Source organism: Prosopis cineraria, unplaced genomic scaffold (assembly GCF_029017545.1).
Source record: "Prosopis cineraria cultivar Desert tree isolate PC_DT_omini unplaced genomic scaffold, ASM2901754v1 PC14, whole genome shotgun sequence".
Taxonomy (NCBI): domain Eukaryota; kingdom Viridiplantae; phylum Streptophyta; class Magnoliopsida; order Fabales; family Fabaceae; genus Prosopis; species Prosopis cineraria.
The window spans coordinates 2179840-2198898 of NW_026555345.1; the positions used below are offsets into that span (position 1 = coordinate 2179840).

The window sequence follows — 19059 nt, forward strand, 5'->3', positions numbered from 1 at the left end:
AATATTGGATTAAATGGTAATTTAAACAATAAATTATGTTGGAATTTGAGTGGGAGAGCCTCTAAATGATAGGTGTAGGTTTGAACAAGAGAGAAAGGACTTAAATGAAAAAAAAATTTTAATATTCTCTCAATCTATAATTTAGACAAAAGCTTTATGTCTCTTTTTATTTCTCACTTCTCTTACATCACCTTACGCTAATATTTTAAAAATCAGATTGAATGTCAATCTAAAAAGCCCACAAGTCATAGGTTTTATTACAATTTAATTGATTAAATAGGTGGTGGAATTGATAATAAAATAATTGAATAAAAATATAAAAATTAATATAAATTAATAAGAAGCAAAAGATAAAAAATAAAAAACATTTTTGTAAGTGGCTTAGAATATAATATAAGACTTACTATATTAATTATATAATTTTATTTGTTTAGTTTTATTTATTTTTTAATGAAAAATAATCTTAAATTTAAAGGTAGCATAGATAAAGAAATTATATGCCGAGTTAAAGAAAAAAGGACAAAATCATGAGTGATAGGTTGATAGTTTAATAGACGGCTATTTTTAATCTTAATTCAAGGTGAGCATTGAGCATGAAATACAATGAGCTGAAAAATTGAAAACACCCTATGCAATAATATTGAGGTGTTTCGCAACTTATTTTAAAAATAATTTTTATTTTTTAAAATAAAAAAATATATTTGATAACGTGTGTTTAAAAAGTATTTTAAAAAATAAAAAAGTAAAATATTTTTTTAAAAAATAGAAAAACAGAAATATCTTTTAAATATTTTGAAATTATTGTTTTAAATAACAAGAGAGAATGAGAAAGACACTCATTTTAATTTTTTTTAAAACATATTTTACAAAATGTCAATTCTTAAAATAATAAAATAAAAATAGTTTTAAACAGGCCCATTATCTCTTTTCAATCGATATCTCTTTTGCGTGTCCGTATTCTTCCTTTCTCATTCTCTCTCCCCTTTTTTTGTCTTCTCACTTCTCAAAAGCTCTCCTCTTTCTTTATGACTTGGTTCTTGCCGTTGTTGACGTGGATAAAATGGAAGGAATATGGCATCTACTGCTTACTTAGATCTCTCCTTACTTCTCCCTTGTTCATCTTCTTGATAGTATGATCTCAACCTTTTTTCCTCAACTCTCTCTTTCCATACGTGCTTCTTGCAAAAGCCATAAAATTGGGTAAATAGGCTCAACCTAATGAGCCAACCTGTTGCCCACTCATTTTTGTAGTTTGAGTTAGTGAAATGAGCCTATTGTAGAAAACAGGTTGAGTTGGTCCAAACCATAAAATTATGCGAGCTAAATGGGCTAGCCTGCTAACCCGCATAAGCATCTAAAGTCTTGTAGTGAGAGAGAAAGAGGATTCTAGAGAGAGAAATTTGGAGGACATAGGGAGAAAGAGGTAATGGTCTATTTTAACAAATTATAGATTTATAAGTAATTTAAACTCTAAACTTTGTTTTTTTTTTTGTTTACATTTTAACTCTTAAACAATTATACTTATAACAATTTGACTCCTATTATTAATTTCAACTAAATAACAATACTTTAAGCATAGGCCTAACATGGACTCTCTCTATCTCTTCATCCTCCCTCCTCTCACACTCTAATAACCTGAATAAGCCAACATGAAAGCACCAATAATGTCACGGCCGTCACAAGCGAAAGCAAGGTTGGCCAAGGGAATTCGAACTACGTTTATCATTGTCATTTACATCTTCATCCTTTGCTTCAACTTCTGCTCATCCACTTCTCAAGTGTTGGAACAATGGTGTTACCTAAAATCTACTAATTAAGGCATAAACAGTGGTGGTGACCTTGAATCTTCGAAGTCCACTCTAACTCTCTAAGAACTCCCCACCTTTCACGCCTATGATTTTGTTTTTGTGAGACAACAAAAATGGTGAAAGGCGAAGATGAGCAACGAGAGTGGAATCATAGTAATGGTGTGGATAATTCAATGTCTTGTACATCCCATAACACGACAACTACGTCCCTAGCTGACAGTACAATATTGATTGTTATATAGCCCAACTAGCATATCACATTTTAAGAGGAAAGTAGTGACACAAGCCTTTGATCGGGCACCCCACAAAGTCAAAAATAACATCAATTATATGTAATTTAACAGTAAGATAATTTTTTTGAAATTTATCACTTGAAAAGAGTTTTTGCTCATTTTAAAATTTATGATTCAAAATGCTATTTGAGTAATAGTTAGAGTCTAAGATACTCACTAACCTAAATATTTATTATTTTATGTTAAGCAGATAAATTAATAAAGTTATTAAAAAGTGTAAATTTAAATTGTAGCAAAAATTTAGTACTAGTGTTTGATTGAAATTTCTTATATTGAAATATAATAACATTACTTTTGTGTTTCACCTGCCACTGTATATATTAACGAATTAAAGGTTACAATAATATAAAATACATTAAATTTTCAATAATTTTTTTTACATGAATAAAAAATAAAGACAGTAGGATTTATTATCTTTTGAGACTTGAAAAAGTATGGCACCCTATTAATATGAAATGTTTACAATATATAGATAGTTTTAATAATAATTAATGAATATCCTAATAATGACTAATGAATATAAAATATTTTCTAAATTTCAATAGAATAAATCTCAACAAATAATAAATCTTGATAGAAAATCTCAATAGATAACATATCCTAATATTTCACTTCAAATTCAAGATGCCCTTGAATTTGTAATAACTTGTATGAGAAATTTTTAAATGGATTGGATACACCACGTTATCCATAATATATTTAATAAAAATATGCAATGTCATATGATTATAAATATAAATTAATTCTGTCATTGTCATTGATAGAAAGAAAAAAGCTAAGAAATTAAAGAGGAACTCTATTTCCAATATAAAATCACTAAAAATTAAGTAATGGCATACAATTTTTTTTTTGGTCCGAATGACATACAATATTTAATTTAATTCATTTGATTGAACCAGTACAATATGATATGTTTTTATTAGACATTTTATGGATGACCGGTGATGTGGTGCAACCGGTATTGCTTGAATTGAAAATTAAATTTCAATAGTATATACTATAAAGTAATAAAGACATATGCGTGCATACTCATAACTCGTTTACCGAAAAATAATCACAAATCTTCCGTGTAAATGAAGCACAATTGATGAAGATTTTATTATTCCCTAGTTGAGATTAAATAGTTTTAATACTAATTTAATAAGCTGCATTATTGCCTCTATATATATTTTATGGTTTCTCCTTGTCCCCTCGTCCAGCCAACATGATCCATCAATCTTGTTATTAATAGGAAAAGCAGCAACTAAGGCTCACTTATGGAGATTAATATTAGTCAAAAACTAATTGACTTAAAAATTACAATGTAATCTCTTGATCCTTAACTAATATTAATTTATTATGTTAAAAGATAAAATTGTCCCTAAATTTTTTTTTTTAAAAAGCTAACCCTATTGCCAGCTGTTGAAACCTTTAACGATGGTGAGGTCACCGAAGCTCTTGCCATCGAAGGTCAGTCACCAGAGCTCCAGTACAGACGACATTTTTATTAAAGGAATAATTCATTTAAGCAGCCAATGGAGGGTTTAATTCCATGATCCTTGGCCATCTAAAAAACTTGAGCCACCAAGCCCTTTAATTATATATGAAAAAATATAGGTAGTAAACCAAGCTTTTAACAACACACCATTATATTATAATAGGGAAGTGTTTAGAAAATTGGTTTACTTCTTATATATTTTTTAGGTGGTCAAGGTTCATAGAATCAAAACTTCCCTTAACCATGTAAACCAATTATTCATTGAATAAAAATGTCATTGGAGCTCCAGTGATCGACTATCTACAACCCTGCCACAGCAGTGATCTGGCAATCGACAATGGTGGGGAAGGTTTTTTTAACTCTAGCGGCAATTTTATCTTTTGACATAATAAATTAATATCAGTGAATGACCAAGAGATTGCAGTGTAATTGGTCAGTCAATTAGTTATTGACTGATATTAATTTCCATCAATAGTCATTGGTTGCTATTTTTCTTTATTAATATCAATGAAACTTTAAAATCTACTCCTTTTGATTTGATTTGACTAAAATATATTAAATATATTATCTTAAGTACTATTCTTATTCTATTTATAAGGAAAAAGAGTATTTATTTTAATTTTATTTATAAGATATCATAATGACTATTATGTCCATATTTACTTTTTTGCTTCTATTGAATGTTGGAAATGTTATTAAATATTATAGTATTTTATTTTTGAATATGTCTATTTAATAGAGATAGAGTTAAAAATTTGTTAAATTTTTAAACAGAATTAATGAGGTTTAGTATTTTTTTAATTCCAATAAAAATGCTATAATTAACTTATAAATTGGACTGCATAAAGTATACAATTAGTCATTCTCTATTTGAAAATAGGCCTAATGCTTAGTTTACTTAACATACTATATTTAGTTTATAATCTTTTCAGTTATATTTATAAGTTACTTTCAATATGTTTTATTAAATTAAGGAAAACCTTAAAAAATATTAAGTAATGTTGAGTTAAGTGGTAAATTTGAGGTCCTTAGAGATAAATAACTTTTGAATTTGGTCTTTGGGAATATTTTTCCAATCTGAAATTGAAGAGTAATGAGTGTGAATAAGAAAATATTTAGATAGTTTGGTTACCACAAACTAGATTTTTAAATTTTTCTCATGTGATCTCGTAAAAATTCACTTTTAATATTTGGTTGAATTATGGAAATATTTTTTTTAAAAAAAAAAACCACAACGACGAGATTACCTTCTGGTTTCAGGTCTGTGCTGCTATATTAATATGGGAGTTGGCTTAAAAAAGGTCTAGCAAGTTATTAATGTCAGCCTAATACTAGTACTGTGTTACTAGTTAAGAAAATCATAGTCTCATATTACATAAGAAAGCGAATCCCCAGTGACTTTGTCGTGCCAATTGCCAAAAAGAAAGAGTTGTTGACTAACAAATGAAAACGAGTTGGGGCAAAAAAATAAAAATAAAAATAAGAAATAAGAAAGGCACATAATGAAGGTGGCTGCTCATGAGAGCTTATAAAAAGGCCAAGTTTTGTTCAAACTTGAGACACACCTCTCATAGAGCTTTTCCTTTTGCAACAGGAAGATGGCTCCTTCTCTGAATACCAAAACACTTTCACTTTGCTCTCTCTTCTCTCTCCTCCTCTTTTTGGTATGCAACTCTTTCTTTCATTTATATTGCTTCACACTCACACTCACACACACACACGCCCCCTTTTAAGCATGTTCTTGCTTTACATGCATCCACAATTTTTCCAATATTCTTGCGCCAGTTTTATTCTTCTGTAATTACACTTTATTCTACTATTTGATGATTAACCATTTATGAGAGCATGCCAATCATATAAATAGTATCATAATACTAAAATCTATATAGTATATAAGCGGTCACATTATTCATAAATAATAAATAGGGCGGTTCAGTCCATATTTTGGTAAATAATAGTTTTTTTTTTTTTTTCATTTGTTAGCATGTGCACGGAAACAATGCAAGAGAGATGAAGGCAGAGGAAGAGCTTCCAAAACAAAATGAAGCCTCACCAGATGACTCTTACACTCCTCCCTACAAAGCTGCATACGCCACCACAACCACCATCCATCATCATCATCAACCTTACCAAGCAGGCTACACTCACTCCCAAAAGGATCTAAAACAAACAGGTAAACCCTATATCACTGCCTATGGTGGTACCAAAAGGGGGAATCATCCTTATATAGCCGGATATATTAATGGCAGAAAAGAGAATAAGCCTGCAGGTTACATTAATAACCAAAAGATGAATCAACCTTACATAGCCGGATATATTAATGGTGGGTATATTCACGGCAAAAGAGAGAATCAGCCTGGATACATTGATAACAAAAAGATGAATCAGCCTTATATAGCCGGGTATATTAATGGTGGGTATATTAGTGGCAAAAGAGAGAACCATCATCATGGATACATCGATAACAAAAAGATGAATCAACCTTATATAGCCGGATATATTAATGGTGGATATATTAATGGCAAAAAAATGAATCATGATACTGAAAAGATGAATCAACATTATGTAACTGCATATGGTGGTGACAAGAAAGATTCAGAAGAAAAGAATTCTGAAGAATCTTACGCTGTTGCCTATGCAAAAGATTCCAAAGATTCTTATGCAATGACATATAGAAAGACAGAATCAGAGAATGCTGATGCAGCCACCACAAAAGGGGACCACACAGAGCTGTTCAAGAAAGGCTTTTTCTCTTTGGATGATCTTTATGTAGGGAATAGGATGACCCTCCAATTCCCTATTGAAGAGTTTCCTCACTTCCTCACAAAGAAAGAAGCTGACTCCATTCCTTTCTCAACATCACAACTTCCAAGCGTCCTTCAACTTCTCTCAGTCTCTCAAGATTCACCTGAAGCTCAATCCATGAGAGACACACTTGAACAATGCGAGCTTCAACCCTTGACAGCGGAAACCAAGGTCTGTGTTTCTTCCTTGGAGTCCATGATCGACTTCGTTCGCTCCATTATGGGTTCTGATTCTCAGCTAGACATTCTCACAACCACCTTGCCTGCAGCATCAAGCGTCCCGTTACAGAACCTCACAGTTCTGGAAATCTCCCCAGATATCTATGCTCCTAAGTGGGTGGCTTGCCATCCATTGCCTTACCATTATGCTGTTTTCTACTGTCACTTCATAGACTCAGGGAGTAAGATCTTCAGGGTTCGATTGCGTTCTGAGAGTGGAGAGCAAATGGAAGCTTTGGGAATGTGTCACCTGGACACATCTGAGTGGAGTCCTGATCTTATTTTTCTGCAGCAAATGGGAATCAAACCAGGGGAAGCGCCAGTGTGTCATTTCTTCCCTGTGAAACATCTCATGTGGGTCCCTCTTCCTTCAAAGGCCGCCATGTGAAGTGAAGATCATGTCTAGTGTCTTTGCCATGTGTGTGTCGAAGTCGAATAATAAATGAACAAAGCTGGTGGTCTTGGTGTTGTACAATATGTAGAAAATCTCAATTGCCAGCATGGTTACGTTCTTCTCCATCATGCTTTGTTATCTAGTTTAATTTCTCCAATATGATCCTAAAGCTTCTCTTAGCTTGTTAAGTCATTTGTTTTGTCTTCTTGTTAGTCAGCAAAATCAATAATTAACTTGTTTCTGAACCATCTCAGTGGCGCAAAAGAAGTGAGAGCGAGAACGAAGTGAAGAAAAGAGTGCAAAATGAGTTACTAACATTATAATCATTATATCCCAACAAAAAAATGTATTCATATCCTAAAAAATGTCAAGTAATAATTCTACACTTTTCAGATACACTTCTAAACTTTTTCCTGATAATATCCGAGGAAGCATAGCCTGGGTTCATAGTCTTTCATGAAAATTTATAGTTGTATTTTGAAATTTCATGGAATGTGTCATTTTCTGAATAACAATAAAAAAAAAATTTCTTGACAAATTGTTTTAAGGGGAAAAATGTTACAAATTTTAATCTTCAATGTCCATTAATGATCACTTGAGACAATGGAAGAAAAGTGTAGGATATCGAACAAACATTACAGACCTTGGAAGAAAGTTTACAAAAAGATCTCTTCCCAATCCATAAAAGAAATGTCTCAGACCAACGAAAGAAATAGAAATGATTACAGGAAGAAGGACTTGGTGCTTTGTCAATCTTTGATATGAGAAACTTGTAAACTCACACTTGAATGTGAAATTGTTAAGTTATTCAAATATAAGTGAATTTAAGTCAATATAAAAAGACAAATATTTATAAACTTGTGCTTGAGGTTTTGAAGTAAGAATTTCTTCACTTCTCTCTTTTTCAGCCAATCGCCCCATTCTTAACAAGTGTTATTGGAGAAATTTTAAGAACATGAAAGACAATTTAAGTGTCATTGTAGAACCTTAACAAAAGTGGTGCTAGAAATGAAGCTAAATGAAGCCCTCCAACGCCTAGGTGGGTTAAGCTCGACATTAATGGCTCTATCAACATCAATAGTGCTATCGCTTGTGGAGGTATCATTGGGGATGAAAAGGGTAATTGGATTAAAAGATTTTTCAAATATTTGGATTATTATCCTAACAAGGCAGCTGAACTCATAGGAATTTTCGAAGGTTTTAATATTTGTTAGAATGCTGAACTCCATAAAGTCAATGTATATTCCAATTCAATAGAAGCTTTATTACTTATCGAGTATAACTATTCTAAAAGACACCTCTTTCTAACATTATTAAGAAAATCAAAGACCTCATCGTAAAGGATTGGATGATTACTTTCAATCATGTTTATAGAAAAGCTAACAGATGTACCAACCTTCTTGCTCGTTAGCCATCTTGGAATAACTTCAACATTAGAATTCTTCATAATTTCCTGCCTGAATGTAAAAACCTTATAGATTTAGATATGACTTGATTTTTGTCACTTTTGCACAATTATGCAGTCGCCTTATATTCTCTAAAAAAAAATATAAGTCGTGGCAGGTTGGGTCCTTTTTACCAATCCTTCCTTAGGATTGCACCAATCAAGCCTATTAAAAAAAATGAAAGAAACAAACTATTGAGATTGATATTTGATTTAAGTTTCTATCTTGATGCTGGAGAATATCAATAACCTATTGATGACTCATAATATAACTCCTTTTGTTGTATTTTTTTTCCACACAATAATTCTATGAAAAAATACTATTATGGAGTGTCAACAAGTTATTAATATTATCCTGCATCAAGATAGAAACTTGAATCAAATCTCTATCTCAACACAAACAAAGAAAAACAAAATGAAAAGAAAAGGGATTTTTTTTGTTCAGAGAAAAGAAAAGGAATTAAAATGATTAAAATCAACCAATATAATAATATACATACAAATTCACCTCTAAATTTATTCTTCTCAACCAATATTTTAAAAATTGGATCAAATTATGAATTGGAAAGGTTAGCGAACCACAGTTCTCATGGTTTAATCGGTTGGGTAAATGGTCAAACCAATAATATAATAATTAAATAAAAAATAATATTTAAATGAAAAACGAGTCAAAATGGTTCAATCATTCTAAGTCCCAAGTTTTTATCTGGATCTTCAAAAATTGCCAACCTAAGTCAATTGCTAAGATGGGCCAAATGGTTGAATCAGATCATTTTCTTCTTCAGGCAATGGTCGACTGATCCAATCATTCGGGCCAATTCAAGTCTAAAAACAATGTTATGAAGTTGCTTATTAATTTTTAATCAATTTTCAAATTACATTTTATTATCTTCCTTGAACTAGAGACAATGACAAAATCAGAATTCAAAACCATTGATAAAAGACTTGGATAAAATATAATTCATTATCTTTCACTACACTCATTTTTTTAGTTGTTATATTCAATTATTTTTATAATTGTAAAAGACTTGGAGTACATCTTTTTGGCCAGATTCAAGAGTCCATGAATCCTCGTATACTTAGCAGCGCATATAAAGCCGTCTTTAGTTTTAATTCGTATGCATTACATTATTTTTCCATTTGGCCTTTTTTATAAGCATTCGATCGTGAGATTAAGAAACATAATTAAAAGAAAAAATTACAACTTTTAAAAATTAATTTTCCTTTAATTAGATTGGTTCATCAATGGAGAGGATGGATGAAAAAAACCATTATTTAAATTAAGAGTTAAAGAGATAATATAACACTTTTTTTTAAATAAGACAAGAATGTTTTATTAAATTTTGTATTGACGACCAATTGGTAAGGTTTTATAAATACGACTAAAACGAGTATATTAGGCATGTTTGGTTTTGTTCTTATTTTATTTTTTTGCTTTCAAAATTTATTTTTAAAAATAAAATAAAATGAAAATTTGTTTATGAAAATAATTTTAGAGTTAACAAATAGCCTAAAGTGGTTGTGGTTGTGGCCAATGGTCAATGGTGATGCCCAAATAGTGGATGGTCGTAACTGAAATTAATTTGCAACAATCAAATACTGCGTGCTTTTATTAAAAAAAAAGTGAAAGCAATTTTACAATATTTCTGCTTTAAAAAATAAAAAATAAAATATTTAAATCTGAAACATTTATTCAAAAATTTTTTGTAAAGGGTAAAAGAGCAAATTATAATTGAGCCTGTAATTTTTATAAATTCAAAAGTATTTAAGACCCTAAATTTATTCGATGAATAATTTTTTTTTAACTTTTGAAAATGATGCTACCATTAACTTTAATTGTTAGTTAACTAAAAAATGATAGAAACAAATTTTAAAAATGACAGCAAATGGCTAAAAAATTACAATAAATAACCAAGAAATTATAGATAATTAAGGACCCAAGAAATTATAGTAAAGCATCAAGAAAATTTTATTAGTTCTTTTTTGTAATTTTTGAAATTTTATTTTATTTTTTAGTTAATTAACTAATGATTAAAATTAACTTTTATTAACAGTACACATTAAGTTGTATTGTTTTTAAAAGTTAAAAAAGAACATTGCACATTAAATTAGTGTAAGTCTCAAACGCTTCTAAATCTATGAATTAGGGGCTAATTTACTCTTCTACTTTCCCTTTTTTTTTTTGAAAAATAGAAACTAAATTGGCGTTTAATTTTTAGATTCAGTGAAAAACGACATTGCTAATCTTCGTTTTGAAGGAAGAATGTATGGACGACTTATTTTATTATTAAAAAAATCTCAAGTCGTTTCTTATACTATAAAATATATCAAGTCTTTGTTAATTCACCTCTTTGTCTCTCATAATAAACTGCATTATTATGGAGTTTTTCATTTTGTCATATCAAGAAAAGAAGAGTTTGATGTGATCGATCGTTAATTAATCCTTTCAACATTTTTTTTATGTTTCGTAATCCTATCCTACTCATTATTTTATTTAATACGTGTTACAGCAAACGTCTTGCTTAAAACAAAGCAAATCATCTGTGTAAAATATATATATTAAGAGAAAGTAATTGCTAATAATTATACTTATCTCTCGCTGTACTTAATGGCTGCTTCATTTTCAAACAATTGTCATTTCAGAATTTTAATGAAGTATTTATTAATTTTTCAGATCATTTTATCCTTCAATTTACGAGAGAGACTTTAATTTTTAATTTATATCTAACGAATTGATGAATAAGGATATTTTCAATAATATATATATATATATATATATCTTATTTTTTTGCATATATTCTTATTAAAAATAATCTTATTTAAGGTACATCGGGCATTAAATATGGGCATTACATTTGTTATAATTTATAATATTTTGGGGGACATAATATTGAATTGAGGTTTATTGAATTTATGCTGAATTTCGATATGCAGTACCATCTCAATGGTTTGAATTGCCCGCCATGAATTAATTAAGCTACTCTGCAATTTTTTTAAAAATAAATTAAATACAATTAATTAGCTACTTGATTTTGAAGTTTTGATTATCAAAATCTCCAGATCGTTCGTAGACCACGTTCACATCTCTTTCAAGTCTCTGAATAAATTGCATATTCTTATGGGTTTTTTTTATTAATGTATTCTTTTGACATTTTTTATGCAAGTTGTTTCTTGATCCTGTCCATCATCATTTTATTTAATACATAGTGATACTATCAGTTTAATTTACTTAAAATAAATCAAATCATCAATGTAAAATATATTAAGACTGAATAAACAACTCTGCTTATCTCACGCCACTCGATGGTTCCTTCATTTTCAAGCAAATGTCATTTTAGAATTTTATTAAAAGGGTTATTAAATGGTAAAATTTTGTTGGTACTTTTTTGTAATTTTCTGGATTATTGTTTGTAATTTGGATTCTTTTTTACAATTATTTTTGGTCTTTTTTAATAATTTTTTATTAATTAATAGTCAAAATTAATTTTTATTAATTGTATAAATGACATTATATAGTTTTTAAAAATTAAATATAGATATTATATCAAAAATAAATTTAGGATCTTAGTCTCCCAAATTTTATTTGAGCTATTGGTCAAGGATGAAATTGACATTTAATTTTTATTAAAATGTTGATTATTTTACCCTTCAAGTTAATGAAGAAAAAGAGAGACATTAACTAAAAACTTAATGAACAAGAAAATGTTCACTGAAATACCATTGCCTATTTTTTTTGGTTGGAGTGTAACCTAACTCACTCTCTACTCTACTTTAATTACATATATTTCTCTTTTATTTTTAAAATCTATATAAATTTATTTTAGTATAAATAATTAAAAAAACACAATGTTGGACCAAAACACCCTTTCTTTAAATGTAAATATTGTCTAAAAATTATTTAAATTAACAAAAAATTAATTGGCCAAAATAATATTTCAAAAATTTAGTTACAAATTTAGTTAAATAAGGATTTAATTATAATAATTTACACAATATAATTTATATTTATGTTTTGAAATTTTATTAATTTTAAATTATTTATTTTAATATTGAAAAAATTATTTACAGTTTTTAAAATTTGGGGAGAGAGAGTAGAATATTTGATTATAAGGGTAAAATAGTAATTTTAAAATTTTAAACATAATTACAAATAAAAATTTAGTATTTTTTAAAATCTTTAATGAAATATTCCTAACGATATTAACAATTACACTAAAGTATGGATCCAGTTTTGGTGTGTGCTCATCACCCAAAAAAAATCTAGGCCATCTAGATTCTCAAATTTTTCAATTTCAATTTTAATTTCAAATTTATATTTATAAAAATAAAATGTATAATTTTTTATAAATATATTTATCATCAATTTGTCTTTAAGGTCTAGATATACTCTAGATAGTCTAAATTTAATATTAAATTTTTATCTTTAAGGTCTAAATTTAAAATTTTTATTTTATTGTTAATTTTATATTTATTTAAATAAAAATTTAATATTGAATCTGTTTTATCCATAATATATTTAGATAGTCAATTTATGAAAATTATAATATTACATTGAACACCCAGAGTCTCAGGTTGAATTAATACTGTCCAGATTAATGATAAATATGTTTACCAAAAAAATTTATAATTTTTATTTTTATAAATATAAAATTAAAATTAAAATTAAAATTGAAAAATTTGAGCTGTTAGATTAAATTTGGATGGCCTAGATTTTTTTTAGGTGATGAGCGCGACTTGTTAAGCACCGAAACTAGATCCTTAGAGTATATATTTTGAAAATAGAAAAAGGTGTTGGTAATTTAAATAAAATGAAAGGAAGGTTATTGTATTTTATTCTTTTGATTATAATTCAAACCATTTTAATCCTATTTTCACACGCCAATTTTTTTTTAAAAAAATAACATGCTCCATCCATTTCATTTTATAAAATTATTTTGAAGGTGATTTGATATTTTAAAATATAAATAAAAATAAAATTTTATTAATGGTGATTATTTTAATATTACCTTTCACTGTATCACTCTTTAAATAATTTTTTTTCCTATCTCTCTTCCTAATGAAGGGTGCTTTTAATAATTGATATTGTAAATTATATTTTATAAACTTTATCAACATACTCCCTCCATTAAAAAATATAAGATATTTTTTGAGGAGTTAGATGTTAAAAAATATAAGACATTTTTAATCTTTTGAGATGCAATCATTATTTTTTTTTAAAGTACTTGTATTGATGAATGACTTTATATTTATTATAGGATATTTAGTAGGGATAAATATAAAAAAATAGAGGTAGTTTAAAAGTAGGTAATTATTTTATTGAAGAGTGAGATTCTATTAAAAATGACTTACATTTTTTAACAAAGAAGGTATGTAATTTTATCAAAAAAAATTATAAATTGAGATGGACAAAATACTTGACTTTGACCCTCCAACAATCAAATGATTAAATTTTCTAAATCAATAGTACATCATGATTGATGATTGATGATTGATGCAGCAATTGATTAATGAATACTATCACATTAAAACGCCACATAATATTAAACACTTTCCAAGTCTTATCTTATTCTTATTTTGTGAACTTTGATAACATCGAATATTATCTTATGTAGTGTGCGAAACTGCCAAGTTGAACCAGGGGATAGTAGCTGCGAACCTGAGTATAGCTAATACTAACTTCTTTAATTTATCACATAGACTTATCTTCATTTTAAAAAGAAAAAAATACTTTGTAAGAGATTGAATTGAAGACAGAGATTGAATAATGTGTTCATAATTGTGGAGTAAAGAAGATCAAATATTAATATCAATCAATATTAATGCAAACTATAAAATATATAGAAAGATCCAATATTTAAATTCATAAACAATATATTTAAAAATGAATCACACAATTTATAACTTGTAAATAATTGAGATTTCACTATTATAATGTCGATTTTACTATTAGCGAAAAAACGCTCAAAATTTAATTTGTTGGAGAGATTTCCTCTTAATTGAGATCCATAACAACTTCAATTTAGGTTAATTGATAGTATTAAATATTTAATTTTTTTTGAAAAATGTAATTGTATTCATACATTTTCTACAAAGTATGCACTAAATATTGAAAATGATGAATACAACATAAGTAAAATAAAAATTTAGGATTCTTAATTTATTTATTTTTCTTGTAAACAAGATTCAAAATATAATTTGAATCAAAATTCATAAATAATTTAGACACTTATTCTTTTTTTTATTCAAATTTGGACACTTATTCTAATAATTTTTTGAATTGATTTGCTCACCAAACAAACGAGGATAATTTAAATACTACAATCTCAAAGGACTCTCCCATAAAATGTTGGGATTTATTACTTTATGTGATCTGACGTAATTTGGGAATCAACTTTAGTGATCATTAGGCATCACGTTGGATGATCCAAATTTGAAGTTCTTAATTTTTATTTTTATTTCATATTTATAAAAATAAAAAAATATAAAAAATATAACAAAATTTTTCATTATCAGCTGGACAGTTTAGGTTTAATTTGAATTGTCTAAATTTAATATTAAAATTTTTATAATTTTATATATTCACTATTTAGATTTACTCTAGACAATCCAAATTTAAAATTTTAACTTACAAAATTTTTTAAAAAATATATTTTTAAAAATTATCAGTTAGGGTATTATCATTATTTTCATTAAAATAAAAATTATAAAAAAATTAACATTAAATCTACACTTCTAAAGTAGATGATCAATTTATAAAAATGTTAATGTTAAATTAGACCATCCAAATTAAATTTGTACTATCCTAATTGATAATAAATTATTTATTAAAAACTTTATAAATTTTTTAATAAAAATAATATAAAAGATCTAAAAAAATTTAGATCTAAATCATACTGATTAAAATATGGATGGTTCAGATTTTATCACGATGAATAGCATAATGGTTATAAATAAGGCAGTTGTGTTGGAGTCTTAAGCATCCCTCACTTGGTATAGCACAATAATGGCTCTTATAGATACTCACAGCAATATTGCACTTCTCTGCTTTAGCTGCTCATGGCTTCTTCTCTTGATCATGGTCAATCTACCACTTGCTTCTTCTTATTTCATGTCTAGTTTGGCTTTAACCTCACTTTTCCTTCTTAACTTTACTCTTCTATTTATATGCTCTTCCTAAATATATCTCTTTCAATTTGTTTTTTTGGTCTGTCTAAGTTATGAAGGTGTACAAGTTACACCCTACCATGATCCATCTCTCTTTCATAAATTTTAATTTCTTTATCATAAAACCATCTAATTATGATGTATGATTCCTTTTTTTTTTATTTTTTCAAGAGAAAATTACTTTAGCATTACAAGGTTCACTGACAGCTTAATAGAGAAAAATAATTGACTATGACAATCTTATTGCTTGTCATTTTCTTTGTCAAAAAAAAAAAGGTTGTTATGTTTCTCTGCTAAATTGTTCATGGACCTTGTAATATTTAATTGAATTGTGAGGGTCTTGTGTGTAATTGTTTTTTTTTTTAAAGGTGTTAGATAGGAGAACTAGAAAGGGGATAATAAGAAACATGTACAAATTATAATCATTTTGTTACTTTGGTTCGGTTGGGTTGATATAGATTGCCAAGTTATGTATGCATTTATGCCTTTATGTAGTTTTACTAATGCAGCAGTGGTAAAGATTCAATTTGCTTGTGAAACACCCGCGCTGAATTGAACTTTTGGCCTTACTTTTTTTTTTTTTTGCCAGCAGATATTCGGAAGAAAGAAATATTTTTGTTTTCTTTTAATGTTTATTTTAATTAAATGACATGTTTTTTTAAATAAACTATTTCTAATAAGTAGCAAAAAGTTATGCAACCGCCATTGGCCTCGGTACCAAAATGGCACCAAAGACCATTCAGGACAAGATCGTGGATGTGTTTATATGTAATAATATATAAAAATAAATAAATATAAGAAGAAATAAAGCAAAAGGTTAGAACTTCTTCAACGCTTGAGCAAATTTTTTTCCTTAAAACAATCATATTATACTCAATTATTACTTATCTTAATTATTAATTCTAATAACATTTGTTTAATTCGTTAAATACGACTATATGAGCTACATGGTACTCAAGAATTCTCATTTCTAAGATAATTACCAATTAAGTACAGATTGTACTGTGTAATATGAAATTTGTCTTGTAAGTGATTGTTGCGATTATAAGTTTCAAAATCTCCAACAAATTAGCCCTTCATTGTGAAGTTGGATTCCTTATTCCTTTTCCTTTGCAATACAGAATGGCCAAGTCATCCATGCCAGAGACATGAAGGTACTGCAAAAGCCTGCAGAAGAGAGAGCTTCACAAATATCCACTACCACACACAGCTTCAACCAACCATTCCTTGATGGCTGGTACAAAAACAATCCAGATGAAGGAAGAAACATCAAAAATACCAATCAAATTTATCTTGATGGCAGGTTCAAAAACGCCCCAGAAGAAGGAAAAAACGTCAAAAAAATCAACCAACCTTATCTTGATGGCTGGTTCAAAAACACCCCAGAAGAAGGAAAAAACATCAAAAATACCCAAGAAGGAGAAAACACCAAAAACACCTATCAACCTTACCTTGATGGCTGGTTCAAAAACACTAAAGAAGAAGGAAAAAACATCAAAAACACTGATCAACTTTACCTCGATGGCTGGTTCAAAAACACCCAAGAAAGAAAAAACATCGAAAACACCAATCAACCTTACCTTGGCGGTTGGCTCAAAAACATCCATGAACGAAAATCTACTGAAAGCGCCAATCAACCCTCCCTTGATGGTTGGTACAAGAACAATGAAGGAAAACCAGTCAAAAACATCATTCAAGCTTACCTTGACGGCTGGTACAAAAACGCTCAAGAAGAAGGGAAAACCGCTGAAAACTCTGATCAACCTTACCTTGATGGATGGTACGAAAACAACCAAGAGAAGGAAGAGTCAAAAGATACTGATTTGAATAATTCAAAAGGAGAACCATCTTCCAAAGTGGACCATACAATGGCCTTCAAGGCGTTATTTTTCACCCTGGATGATCTTTATGTAGGGAATGTGATGACACTGCAATTTCCTGTACGAGAATATGCTCATTTCCTTCCAAGAAAAGCAGCTGACACCATCCCTTTCTCAACTTCAGAACTTCCTAGCCTTCTTCAACTCTTCTTATTGTCCAGAGATTCTCCAATGGGAGAAGATATGAGAGACATACTTCAACAATGTGAGTTTCCACCCTCGAAAGGTGAGACCAAGGCTTGTCCTACTTCTCTTGAGTCCATGCTTGAATTTGTTCGAAGCATTCTAGGTACAGATGTCAACTACCATGTTCTCACAACCAGCTATCCTACAGCATCAAGTGCTCGTCTACAAAACTACACTGTTTTAAAAGTGTCAAAAGATATCTATGCTCCAAAATGGGCTGCTTGTCATCCTCGGCCTTACCCTTATGCAGTTTATTACTGTCACTATTTAGACATTGGAAGTAAGGTGTTCAGGGTCCTACTAGATGGTCAACACGGAGAGAGAATGGATGCTCTGGGCATTTGCCACCTGGATACCTCGGACATGGACCCTAATCACATTCTATTCAAGCAGCTTGGAATGAAGCCAGGAGACGGTCCATTGTGCCATTTCTTCCCTATCTTACATCTTCTGTGGGCTCCACTGCCTCCAAAGTACACCATGTAAGAACAGAGGAAAGGGAGCTTTGTTTGTTACAAATATGTGTCTCTGTTAGCTCTCAGACAGTGTTTCTGTGTCTTCAGTGTTCGAATTTTGGATCAGTGAAATGTGTGTATGAATCATGGGCTCCCGAAAAGTAGTCTCTCAGTGTTATTCATGTGCAGCTGGGTGTTTCTGATGTTTTATTCTGTCTTCAATGTACAAAGGTTTGAACAGTGTAACGTTTATGTGAATAACGTGGTCCCAAAAGTGGTATCTCTGCTATTCATTAGCAGCTGGGTGTTCCTCAATGATGACAAGAATAAATATCTGGACTTGTTGCAGCCTTAAATCCATATTCCGCAATGGATCGAGTCATGGTGCGCAGTTCTTCAAAAATTATTCACTCAACAAGGCCCTTGAGAAGCTGAATTTTTTTAATGAATCTATTTTCCATCATTCCGGAGGAAGAGGTGTCGGGATTAATTCCGTCAAGTAACTGCATAAACAGAGGACTCTGTCCACACTAATTTTGAAAATCTCAAAAACTCATCTCTTTCTCCTCACCTCGTAACTTCGAAACTCAAATCAAACCCATTCCACTTTGCTTTGCAATTTAAAAGATTATAGCTCCTTGTGATTTGGGTGGAACTGAAATTCTACTTAAAAATTTTAGCATGGCTGATGCAAAACTATACACATGATAAAAGTCACATCCTTCAATACAGAAATGCACTGACTATCACCCAAATACTGCAACTAAACTACTAGGCATTCGAAAAAATCTTCAAATTTGTTGAGATGCAAAACTTACAAAAATTAATATACACACTAATTTCTTAAAAACCCTTTCACTAGTTCAGCAAAACTTCTCTAATAATCATCCTCTAGTGAATAATATTAAGAAAATCGGAGAGTTTGCAATGCAAAA

General features: G+C 29.3%; 2 protein-coding genes across 2 annotated transcripts; both read left to right on the top strand.

The window, feature by feature from the left end:
- Positions 1–5132: 5132 nt before the first annotated feature.
- Positions 5133–7243, top strand: LOC129292718 (BURP domain-containing protein 9-like). Its single transcript, XM_054930330.1, has 2 exons — positions 5133–5242; positions 5562–7243. Exons 1-2 carry the CDS (start codon positions 5177–5179, stop codon positions 6987–6989), a joined length of 1494 nt encoding a protein of 497 aa, XP_054786305.1. The 5' UTR covers positions 5133–5176; the 3' UTR covers positions 6990–7243.
- An 8188-nt stretch (positions 7244–15431) lies between these two features.
- LOC129293705 (uncharacterized) lies at positions 15432–18472 on the top strand. Its single transcript, XM_054931789.1, has 2 exons — positions 15432–15517; positions 16725–18472. Exons 1-2 carry the CDS (start codon positions 15443–15445, stop codon positions 18153–18155), a joined length of 1506 nt encoding a protein of 501 aa, XP_054787764.1. The 5' UTR covers positions 15432–15442; the 3' UTR covers positions 18156–18472.
- Positions 18473–19059: the final 587 nt, after the last annotated feature.

Excerpts from the sequence above, each read along its gene's own strand:
- LOC129292718 (XM_054930330.1), top strand. The coding sequence starts at position 5,177 with ATGGCTCCTTCTCTGAATACCAAAACACTTTCACTTTGCTCTCTCTTC. Across the intron at positions 5,243-5,561 it reads TCTCTCTCCTCCTCTTTTTG|CATGTGCACGGAAACAATGC; the intron begins GTATGCAACTCT and ends TTCATTTGTTAG.
- LOC129293705 (XM_054931789.1), top strand. The coding sequence starts at position 15,443 with ATGGCTCTTATAGATACTCACAGCAATATTGCACTTCTCTGCTTTAGC. Across the intron at positions 15,518-16,724 it reads GGCTTCTTCTCTTGATCATG|AATGGCCAAGTCATCCATGC; the intron begins GTCAATCTACCA and ends TTTGCAATACAG.